Source organism: Petromyzon marinus, chromosome 34 (assembly GCF_048934315.1).
Source record: "Petromyzon marinus isolate PM22_M1 ecotype Great Lakes invasive population chromosome 34, UKy_Petmar_22M1.pri1.0, whole genome shotgun sequence".
Lineage (NCBI taxonomy): Eukaryota > Metazoa > Chordata > Hyperoartia > Petromyzontiformes > Petromyzontidae > Petromyzon > Petromyzon marinus.
In genome coordinates, this window is record NC_133700.1 from 5,426,416 (window position 1) to 5,438,680 (window position 12,265).

Sequence of the window (12,265 nt, forward strand, 5' to 3'; positions counted from 1 at the left end):
TGGGCATGGCGGGCAGGGCACGTGGGCATGGCGGGCAGGGCACGTGGGCATGGCGGGCAGGGCACGCGGTGAGAGCGGACGACGACCGGGCAGCTGAGACTGGTAACGGAATGGTAGCCAAAGGAGGGAAGCATGCACCGTGATCACGGCCACCACGGAAGCATGCGAGGGGTAGAGGCGGTTTAGAGAGGCCTTCGTCCAGCAGTGGATAGAGCCTGGCTTATGGTGACCTTCCGATTGTAGGTCGCGCGTTCTGGCCACGCCGCCACCACGCTGCAGTGATAATAATAACAACAACAGTAACGGGGTAATACATCTCGCACAATAAATTGCCCGGGAGTGGCTCTCTGAACCTTTAGGTCCACTCGGGCAGAAATGATGTCGCACCATGTAATGACACTGGCACGAGCCACTCAGCCCTTATCGCTGTGGGCTGTGATTAGCTCAGCCTCGATTCGTCGTCCTTCCTGTCTCCCCGTGCATTGTGTCTGTGTGTGTGTTAGCGTCTGTCTGTGTGTGTTAGTGTCTGTCTGTGTGCGCGTCTGTGTGTTAGCGCCTGTCTGTGTGTGTGCGCGTCTGTGTGTTAGCGTCTGTGTGTGCGCGTCTGTGTGTTAGTGTCTGTCTGTCTGTGTGTGTGCGCGTCTGTGTGTTAGTGTCTGTCTGTGTGTTAGCGTCTGTCTGTGTGTGTGCGCGTCTGTGTGTTAGCGTCTGTGTGTGCGCGTCTGTGTGTTAGTGTCTGTCTGTGTGTTAGCGTCTGCCTGTATGTGTGCGCGTCTGTGTGTTAGTGTCTGTCTGTCTGCCTGTATGTGTGTGCGTCTGTGTGTTAGTGTCTGTCTGTCTGTGTGCGCGCGTCTGTGTGTTAGTGTCTGTCTGTGTGCGCGTCTGTGTGTTAGTGTCTATCTGTGTGTGTTAGCGTCTGTCTGTGTGTTAGCGTCTGTCTGTCTGTGTGTGTGCGCGCGTCTGTGTGTTAGTGTCTATCTGTGTGTTATCGTCTGTCTGTGTGTTAGCGTCTGTCTGTGTGTTAGCGTCTGTGTGTGTGTGCGCGTCTGTATGTGTCTGTGTGTGCGTCTGTCTGTGTCTGTGTGCGCGCGTCTGTATGTGTGTGCGTATGTCTCAGTGTGAGCGCATGTCTGTGTGTGAGCGCGTGTCTGAGTGTGAGCGCGTGTCTGTGTGTGAGCGTGAGCGGTGGCCTTGTGGTTAGCGCGCTGCGCTACGAAACCTGTGACCCGCTCACGGCCACCAACACCAGTGACGATTATCTGAGCCGGTCCTGGGCATCACCTAGGTCGTCTCAGCCGCAAATGAGCACCTGGTGCGGTGTGTAAACATCGCCACCGGGGAGACAAAGGCGGCCGGGCGTGGTGCTGGCCACCCACCCCCTCGTGACAGCACTTGCCCCAACAGTCTGTTGCAGGCTATGCGGGGGATATTTGTCTTTGTGTATGGGTGGCCAGAGCTGTGAGTGTCAATTTGAATCGGTGTGGTGGCAGGAGGGTGGTGAGTGACGGGAGTGTGGCTGTGTGTGTGTCTGTGTGTGTGTGTCTGTGTGTGTTTGTGTGTGTGTGTCTGTGTGTGTGTGTTTGTGTGTGTGTGTCTGTGTGTATTTGTGTGTGTCTGTGTGTGTCTGTGTGTGTTTGTGTGTGTCTGCGGTAGTGCCGTGGTTATCGCTACGAAATTCGACAACCCGAGTTCGATTCCCGCTCACGGCAAAACATCCCCTAGGTCGACTCGGCCTCGAATTATTTACCTTGCGTGATGTGTAAACATCGCCACTGTGAATACAAAGGCGGCCGGGCGTGGTGCTGGCCACCCACCCCCCTCGCGTACCGTGCCAGCATTCACAGGTGCTGCTCGCTAGCAGCACTTGCCCCAACAGTCTGTTGCAGGCTATACGGGGGATCTTTGTCTTTGTGTGTGTGTCTGTGTGTGCACGTGCGAAGCGTCAAGCTTCCCCTCGCAGTGCTCCGCCTTTTATCATCAGCTGCTCCATCCCACCCCACGTAGCAGCAGCAGCGGCATCGTCGTCACTTGTTTCCTCCGATATACCCCGGAGCGCAGCCTCGCCCCGAGCCCGGAGCAGCGAGAGACTTGTGGAGGGGAGAGTTGTGAGTCGGGCAGAGGCGGCGAGAGGGAGACAGGACGGTGGGCGGGAGGAGGAGGAGAGAGGAGAGGAAGAGAGAGGAGGAGAGAGGACGAGGTGAGAGGACGAGGAGAGAGGAGGAGAGAGGAAAAAAAGAGGACGCCTTCTGAAGGTCATCTCTGGAGTGAAAATTTACTGTCGTACGCAGAGGAGGATCATCTTAGCGGAATGGTATGAAGTCATCGTTGTTGGTTGTATGTGTGTACACGTACACCTACATACGTGTGTACACGTGTCTGTCTGCCGTGTACCTACACGTACTCGTACACACACGCGCATACACACGCACACAGGAATACTACTACACATAGTATACAGTATATACACGTATATACACAATGTTGCATAAGCCTGCACACGTATCACTACCATATGCGGTTGCTTACAAAGACAAATATAGTCCATATAACCTGCACGGGCTATTCGGGCAATAGCTGTTTGCGAGCACCTATGAATCTGCGCGCATACACATAAATGTACATGTATATACACACGTACCAGATACAGACTTGCGCGCTAGCACACATACCAAGATAATAGCAACACGCATGCAGATACCTGTACAGGTCACGGAACACCTGGACACACACACCCACCTACACACACACACCCCTCTACACAAACACCAATACGACACAGAAACCTACATTCACCTATACACGTGCACTTGCGCAAAGCTGCACGTACTGACGCACACCTGTACACACCTGTACACACCTGTAACTGCATATAGAAGCTGCCTGCGCACCTTGAAAATATTGATTAACGCAGTACACTATGCTGAATGCTGACAGTACTGTTGATGATGCTGCTGACTATGTTACACGATTTTTGTTCCTGGGTAGTAAGTGTTATTTTCCAATTGCTTATGCCTTAAAAATATAGAAAACGGCTATTACTCCACACAAACTTTGCTTTTGTGACCAGGACTCTATATGAACGAAAGACACAAATGCACACGTTTTCTCATTGAAAATAGGTACATTTCAAAATATCACTGTCTTGGTCACAAAAGCAAAGTTTGTGGGGAATAATAGCCATTTTCTGTACTTTTGAGGCACAAGCAATTGGAAAATAACACTTACTAGCCAGGAACAAAAAAAATTGTTACACAGTGATATAATGACACTCTTGCTTCTTCATGATGGTGATGCTGTTCATGATGATGCTATTTATGAAGATGAAGCTGCTGATGATGATGATGCTGTTCATGATGATGCTATTTATGAAGATGAAGTTGCTGCTGATGATGATGATGCTGTTCATGATGCTGCTGCCGATTTACCTGATAATGACACTGCTGCTGATGATGATGATTATGCTGATCATGATTATGCTATTTATGAAGATGAAGCTGCTGCTGATGATGATTATACTGCTGATCATGACGATAATTGCCGTGCTGCTGATGATTCTGCTGCTGATTATGATGGTAATGACGATACTGCAGATGCAGCTGCTGCTGCATCTGATAATGATGATGGTGATGGAACTGTTCCTAATGCTGCCACAACACGCTGCTGATGATGATGATGCTGATTATGGCACTAATTGTGAGGATGATTACAATATTGATATGGTATTACTGTATAATATGTGCCTGTGTGTGCTACCTCTAAGCCATACTTTCACAGTTACAAAAATAATAATGAATCTACAGATGTCGATCTCGGCCTTTATCAATCCGCTGCTGGATGAGAGCCCTGCTCACGCCGTGTGGGTTCGTGGTGGTGGCGGCGTGGCGCAGTTGACGGCTGGGAGCAATAGACGTGGGAGCATAGTGAGGGAAAAAAGTATTTGATCCCCTGCTGATTCTGTACGTTTGCCGACTGACAAAGAAATGATCAGTCTATAATTTTAATGGTAGGTTTATTTGAACAGTGATATACAGAATAAAAACAACAAAATCCAGAAAAACGCATGTCAAAAATGTTATAAATTGATTTGCATTTTAATGAGAGAAATAAGTATTTGACCCCTCTGCAAAACATGACTTAGTACTTGGTGGCAAAACCCTTGTTGGCAATCACAGAGGTCAGACGTTTCTTGTAGTTGGCCACCAGGTTTGCACACATCTCAGGAGGGATTTTGTCCCACTCCTCTTTGCAGATCTTCTCCAAGTCATTAAGGTTTCGAGGCTGACGTTTGGCAACTCGAACCTTCAGCTCCCTCCACAGATTTTCTATGGGATTAAAGTCTGGAGACTGGCTAAGATTTGACGGTACATGGCCCCGTCCATCGTCCCTTTGATGCGGTGAAGTTGTCCTGTCCCCTTAGCAGAAAAACATCCCCAAAGCATAATGTTTCCACCTCCATGTTTGACGGTGGGGATGGTGTTCTTGGGATCATAGGCAGCATTCCTCCTCCTCCAAACATGGCGAGTTGAGTTGATGCCAAAGAGCTCCATTTTGGTCTCTTCTGACCACAACACTTTCACCCAATTGTCCTCTGAATCATTCAGATGTTTATTGGCAAACTTCAGACGGGCATTTATATGTGCTTTCTAGAGTAGGGGGGACCTTGCGGGCGCTGCAGGATTTCAGTCCTTCACGGCGTAGTGTGTTACCAATTGTTTTCCTTGTGACTATGGTCCCAGCTGCCTTGAGATCATTGACAAGATCCTCTCGTGTAATTCTGGGCTGATTCCTCACCGTTCTCATGATCATTGCAACTCCACGAGGTGAGATCTTGCATGGAGCCCCAGGCCGAGGGAGATTGACAGTTCTTTTGTGTTTCTTCCATTTGCGAATAATCGCACCAACTGTTGTCACCTTCTCACCAAGCTGCTTGGCAATGGTCTTGTAGCCCATCCCAGCCTTGTGTAGGTCTACAATCTTGTCCCTGACATCCTTGGAGAGCTCTTTGGTCTTGGCCATGGTGGAGAGTTTGGAATCTGATTGATTCATTGCTTCTGTGAACAGGTGCCTTTTATACAGGTAACAAGCTGATATTAGGAGCACTCCCTTTAAGAGTGTGCTCCTAATCTCAGCTCGTTACCTGGATAAAGGACACCTGGGAGCCAGAAATCTTTCTGATTGAGAGGGCGTCAAATACTTATTTCCCTCATTAAAATGCAAATCAATTTATAACATTTTTGACATGCGTTTTTCTGGATTTTGCTGTTGTTATTCTGTCTCTCACCGTTCAAATAAACCTACCATTAAAATTATAGACTGATCATTTCTTTGTCAGTGGACAAACGTACAAAATCAGCAGGGGATCAAATACTTTTTTCCCTCACTGTATATAACCTATATAGCTATATGACCTCTTGCCACGGCAGCTCTCTCGCCTACTTCAGCATTTTCTTGCTGTGGTTGTTCCACCTGATGAAGATTGCTTGTGTTGCGATCGAAACGTCATGATTTGTTTCATTTTATTTCTTCCAACGTGACTTTACCGAAAGAACCAAAGAGTATCTTTAATTTTATTACAAAATCAGCAGGGCATCAAATACTTTTGTTTCCCTCACTGTACATGCACTGCCATCGCCAGGGGGCCACGTTTACTGCGCCCCTTCCCTGCACGCGGTATTGTTGCGGAGCTGCGAGCAACCTGGTTGTGCGCAGATGTCACGCACCCGCAGCACTTGTGGCCAGGATGGGAACCTGCTTGGCTTGCGAAAGCGTGCGCACAGCGACGGCGCCGTTTGCTTATTAAATATTAACTCGAGCGGGGCCCGTCGTATTTAAATTGGACGGTGAAGGTCAAGTCGACGGCACGATTAGTCGACAAAGCTCTCCTGCACGTTACGTATCACTGCAAATCACACACCGTTCAAACAAACATAACATTACGCAACAATCTTTGGAAGGCCCCTCGTCTATCCACTGCTGGATGAAGGCTTGACCAGGACACAAAAGCAAAGTTAATCATCCACTCCAAAAATATCATTGTGGAACAATTTTTTTTTTGTTCCTGGGTAGTAAGTATTATTTCCTAATTTATTATGCCTCAAAAGTACGGAAAATTGTAATTATTATTCCCCACAAACTTGGCTTTTGTGACCAGGACTTTACGTGAAGGAATGACACAAATACACACCACGTTTTCTCATTGAAAATAGATACATTTCAAAATATCACTGTCCTGGTCACAAAAGCAAAGTTTGTGGAGAATAATAGCCATTTTCTGTACGTTTGAGGCATAAGCAATTAGAAAATAACACTACCCAGGAACCAAAAAATAAAAAAATGTGTTACACAGTGATATGTATCCCTTAAAATCATACATCATGAACAACGAATTGTATGACGATAGTGATGCCGATGATATCCAGAACTTTCTGTTTTCCGAAACCCTGCTAGGCGGGCTTGGAGTCTGGATTTTCGGCGTAAGGCACTACAACTAGAGTAACAAGGTACGCCTACGCATTACTATACTGTATATTATTGTAGGTGGAGTGAGCGGATTACAATTTAAAGGTTGCGAGTTCAAGCCCTGCTTTTGGGTTGACTCAGCCAATCATTCTTCCGGGGGGGGTCCATAAAATGAGTATCACTTTTCGGGGAAGTCAACAGTTCGTTTTCCAGTGGAAACAACTCGGCCCCGCCATATGAACGTGGAATCCCCACCACCGGCTCAGGGTTGTGAACGTGAGAAGAGCACCGCCTCGATGCCGGAAACTCACCTCGACGTTCGATTATATTCCAATAATCCCACGATACGGGTTTATTTTAAATATTGTACGGCGCAGTATACACGAGATGGATTTGGGGGGAGCGCCGAAATTATTCCCCGGAAGGAACGTCCCGGACTTGTTCCGGCTGAAATGAAGCATGGCCCATGATAACCGTCACAATAAATGATCGTCGTCGTCACAGCCATCGACGACCTTTTTGTAAGGCGCTTTATGGCTGTGAATTGACTGCTGCCTCGTGGTGAAGTAATAATAATACAAACGAAGATAACTAACTCAGTTTTATAGAGGGCCTTTACAAAAATTGGTAATCTCAAAACGAAAGCGGCTCGCGGTTACATAACCGCGTGTGTTGCTGCTCCTGCAGCTCACTCGCCCGCTCTCTCCCTCTCTCTCCCCCCGGGTTGGTATTTGCATTCGTGTGTGGAACTTTCGCGGTGGTGGTGCTGGTGGGGAGCGGTGGTGCAGCAGTTAGCGCGCTCTGCTACGAACCCGGCGTCCCAGGTTCGATTCCCGCTCACGGCCACCACCAGTGACGATTATCTGAACCGGTCTTGAGCTTCCCCTAGGTCGACTCAGCCTCAAATGAGTACCTGGTGTGGTGTGTAAACATCGCCACTGGGGAGACTAAAGCGGCCGGGCGTGGTCCTGGCCACCCACCCCTTCGTGTGCCGTGACGGCCTTCATAGGTGCTCACTAACTCCACTTGTTAAGGCTACACGGGGGATATTTGTCTTTGGTGATGGTCAGTGGTGGTGCCGTTCCAGTTTCTGTACTCCGATCACAATGCCCGAAGAGACGCCGTAGACAAGAGCTAGAGATTTGGTGAGATGATAGCAAATGTAGATAGACCACATGATCCATATATATTACAGTCCCTGGCATAGGAATGTGGAATTACAGTCCCTGGAATGTGGAATTCACCGGTATCGGGTACACGCAGCATATTTGAGTTTGGTTCTCAGCCACGGCCCCCCCCGCCCCCACTTCCTGCGTTCACCAACCTATTGACCAGGATGGTGAAGTATGATCAAAGCAACCCCCGCAACCAGAATGCCATTGGGAGGCCTCCATCCAGCTGTGGGTTGACGCAGGGCCTTAAACTATTATTACAATAATAGACATCATCACGAGCTTGGTGCCATCATCACGAGCTTCGTGCCAGCACTGGATAGATGGGCTTCGCTCCAGTGTTCGTCGGCAATGCCACATCTCATCGCCGCCAGAGCGCACGAACGATGACGGCCCCGGGGGTGCTTAGGAGGCAAAGAGCGAACGCAAATAAAAAAGAAATCCCCACGGTTGGATTCACTTCGGATACTAAAAACAAAAATAAACAGAACGAGCCGCCCAGGAATGCGGCCGCTGTGTTTACTTTGCGTTGTTTATGAACGAGACAGATGCACGATTTCTCCAGTAAACATCAGTGTCCTGGTTCCCAGGTCAAACGTAGAGCCCCCCCCCCCCCTCGGGGATCACGCCGTGGAACCCGCGTGTGTGTGCTGGAGGGGGAATTCCTCTTCACGCTATGGGGAGCGGTGGCGTAGCGGTTAGCGCCACGCTGCGCTACGAACCCGGCGACGCAGGTTCGATTCCCGCTCACGGCCACCAACACCCAGTGACGGTCATCTGAACCGGTCCTGGGCCCCCCCCCCCTTGCACGACTCAGTCTCACCTGGTGCGGTGTGTAAATATCGCCACGAGAGAGACAAAGGCGGCCGGGAGCGGTGCTGGCCGGTCCTCATAGGTGTTCGCGAACAACACTTGCCCCAACAGTCTGTTAAGGCTATACGGTGGATCTTTGTCCTTGTTGGAGGGGGAATTCCTCTTCATGTTATGCGCCATGAGGTGCGAAATTCTGCCCGGTGGGGCAATGGGTGACCGCAATATCTGCCGTTTTGGGGGGCATGGTAAGTGTCGTGAGGCATGGATATACCAGCTTGCTGAGCCACGCGGACACTGTGTGGCAGTACAGCAAGTAGGTTGCTGAGACAGCCATGTGTGCATAGGGAGGGTTGAGCAGAGTAACATTTCTGGCAACTGCCTGATGATGCAGATTGTAACTGCAAGCTAAACGTCCGTAGCCATTTGAAAAAATGTTTTTTTTATTTTTTTACCAGGTAAGGCCCACTGAGCTATGTAGCTCAATGCGGTAGCTTATCGTGTGGAACTGCATCACAGCCAAATACTTCAAAACGCAAATTTATAAATGTGGAGGGAATAAACTGGAGGACCCGGAGAGAAGTCCACGAGACCACAGGGAGAGAGAGACACGCAAACTCCAAATATACAGCAGCAGCAGGCAACGTCAGGGTCGGGATCGAACCCACGACCTCCTGTATACCGGGCGAGGTAGTTAACATCTCCTAGCCACCGTGATGATGATGAGAGAGAGACACGCAAACTCCAAATATACAGCAGCAGACATCGTCAGGGTCGGGATCGAACTCACGACCTCCTGTATACCAGGCGAGGTAGTTAACATCTCCTAGCCACCGTGATGATGATGAGAGAGAGAGAGACACGCAAACTCCAAATATACAGCAGCAGACATCGTCAGGGTCGGGATCGAACCCACGACCTCCTGCATACCAGGCGAGGTAGTTACCATCTCCTAGCCACCGTGATGATGAGAGAGAGACACGCAAGCTCCAAATATACAGCAGCAGACATCGTCAGGGTCGCGATCGAACCCACGACCTCCTGTATACCGGGCGAGGTAGTTAACATCTCCTAGCCACCGTGATGATGATGAGAGAGAGAGACACGCAAACTCCAAATATACAGCAGCAGACATCGTCAGGGTCGCGATCGAACCCACGACCTCCTGTATACCGAGCGAGGTAGTTAACATCTAGCCACCGTGGTAAAGGTGTCGTGGATCGCTAGATTCATCACGTTTGTTCACCACGTGACAACTTCACTAATCGGCTGTGTCGGGTGGAGGGAGGGTTTTACGACGCACGCGTTTTACGACGCGCGGCGATCTAGGAGCCTTGCTAATTAAATAAATAAATGTGCAATAATAAAAAGAGCATCCCCCGAAGTGACCTGCAACGGCCACAGTCTCGGGGCAGCACTTTTCAACCCGCCCTGCCACCGATAGGGTAATGCTCATTGCGTCACAGCCGAGAGAATTCTAGATTTAAAGCTTTCGTGACTGCAAGGACCCACATGTACACATGTACACCGTTCATCATGCTAAGTCGGCCAATCAAATGCTAAATTTTTATGCTAATTCCTTTGTCAAGGCACCTTGTTTCCTCGCACACAGCTTAAAGGTCGCAGTCTGAGCGTGGCTGTGTTTCACTCCAGTGCTGTCCTCCAGACAGCCTGGTCCTTTCACCTGATAAAGGCCGCTTGTGTTGTGGCCGAAACGTCGTGATTTTTGTTGTTTTATTTTTTACCTACGTGACTTTACCGAATAGAACCAAAGAGTGTAGCCGAGAGAATATGAGAGAATTTAGTCGAATTAAGTACAGAGAATTTACATTATGAGACCTCCTTTGGCACAAAAACTGACACCTTTATTCAAGGCATCATGTTTGCAAAAACCACAACACAAGCAGTCAGAATGCAAACAAAAAAGACAACTCTGATAATATGCACTGTCCTTGAATTTGATTGGTCCACACCCAAGACAGCTTTTCTTAGAGCCTAGTCTCCATTGGTGTTGGACCAGAAGACGCCAAAAGGCGTACAACTCAAAAAACAGCGCACCATCAGAGTATTGAGGGCTCGGGGTGAACATTTACATTATGAGACCTCCTTTGCCAGAAACAAGATATAGGAATAGGTTTTACCCTTTTAACTGGCACAAAAACTACACCTTTATTCAAGGCATCATGTTTGCAAAAACCACAACACAAGCAGTCAGAATGCAAACAAAAAAGACAACTCTGATAATATGTACTGTCCTTGAGTTTTTGTGCCAGTTAAAAGGGTAAAACCTATTCCTATATCTTGTTTCTGGCAGAGGAGGTCTCATAATGTAAATGCTCACCCCGAGCCCTCAATACTCTGATGGTGCGCTGTTTTTGAGTTGTACGCCTTTTGGCGTCTTCTGGTCCAACACCAATGGAGACTAGGCTCTAAGAAAAGCTGTCTCGGGTGTGGACCAATCAAATTCAAGGACAGTGCATATTATCAGAGTTGTCTTTTTTGTTTGCATTCTGACTGCTTGTGTTGTGGTTTTTGCAAACATGATTCCTTGAATAAAGGTGTCAGTTTTTGTGCCAGTTAAAAGGGTAAAACCTATTCCAAAGTACAGAGAACTCACGACCTCCTGTATACCGGGCGAGGTAATTAACATCTCCTAGCCACCGTGATTATGATGAGAGAGGGAGACACGCAAATTCCAAATATACAGCAGCAGACATCGTCAGGGTCTGGATCGAACCCACGACCTCCTGTATACCGAGCGAGGTAGTTAACATCTCCTAGCCACCGTTATGATGATGAGAGAGAGAGAGACACGCAAGCTCCAAATATATAGCAGCAGACATCGTCAGGGTCGGGATCGAACCCACGACCTCCTGTATACCGGGCGAGGTAGTTAACATCTCCTAGCCACCGTGGTAAAGGTGTCGTGGATCGCTAGATTCATCACGTTTGTTCACCACGTGACAACTTCACTAATCGGCTGTGTCGGGTGGCGGGAGGGTTTTACGACGCACGCGTTTTACGACGCGCGGCGATCTAGGAGCCCTGCTAAATAAATAAATAAATGTGCAATAATAAAAAGAGCATCCCCCGAAGTGACCTGCAACGGCCACAGTCTCGGGGCAGCACTTTTCAACCCGCCCTGCCACCGATAGGGTAATGCTCATCGCGTCACAGCCGAGAGAATTCTAGATTTAAAGCTTTCGTGACTGCAAGGACCCACATGTACACCGTTCATCATGCTAAGTCGGCCAATCAAATGCTAATTTTTATGCTAATTCCTGTGTCAAGGCACCTTGTTTCCTCGCACACAGCTTAAAGGTCGCGGTCTGAGCGTGGCTGTTTCACTCCAGCGCTGTCCTCGAGACAGCCTGGTCCCTTCACCTGATGAAGGCCGCTTGTGTTGTGGCCGAAACGTCGTGATTTTTGTTGTTTTATTTATTACCTACGTGACCTTACCGAATAGAACCAAAGAGTATAGCCGAGAGAATATGTATGTTTGTATTTTGTCTTAATTGTCAGAGCTAGAATCTAGTCGAATTAAGTACAGAGAAATACAATAAAATTGTATTTCTACATACGTGACTTTACCGAAAAAAACAATGAGTAATTTTTTGCAGTCACGAAAGCTTTAATACTTTATTAAGTACAGCGCCTGATTTGTTGTGATGGGGTTTTTTTTGTGTGCGTATGCAGTTATTTGTGACTAAGTTGAGTCGATCAACATTTGAGAAGGCAGTATAGTCGCTGAAAATAAACTCGACGCATTCCTCACCAACACCGTGTGGCGTTAAAAGGAAACATACAAATATATAACAGGCGAC

General features: G+C 48.3%; 1 protein-coding gene across 2 annotated transcripts in view; it reads left to right on the forward strand.

Annotated features, from left to right (window-relative positions):
• Positions 1-1,977: 1,977 nt before the first annotated feature.
• LOC116948620 (5'-AMP-activated protein kinase subunit gamma-2-like) overlaps positions 1,978-12,265 on the forward strand; it is a 164,512-nt gene continuing 154,224 nt past the window's right edge. The window contains exon 1 of one of the 2 annotated variants that reach the window (XM_032965474.2): positions 1,978-2,311. In XM_032965474.2, coding sequence (XP_032821365.2) covers positions 2,309-2,311 — 3 coding nt within the window. In that variant the 5' untranslated portion in view covers positions 1,978-2,308. The remainder of the gene's footprint in view (positions 2,312-12,265) is intronic. The other variant, XM_076071650.1, reaches the window with a different exon arrangement.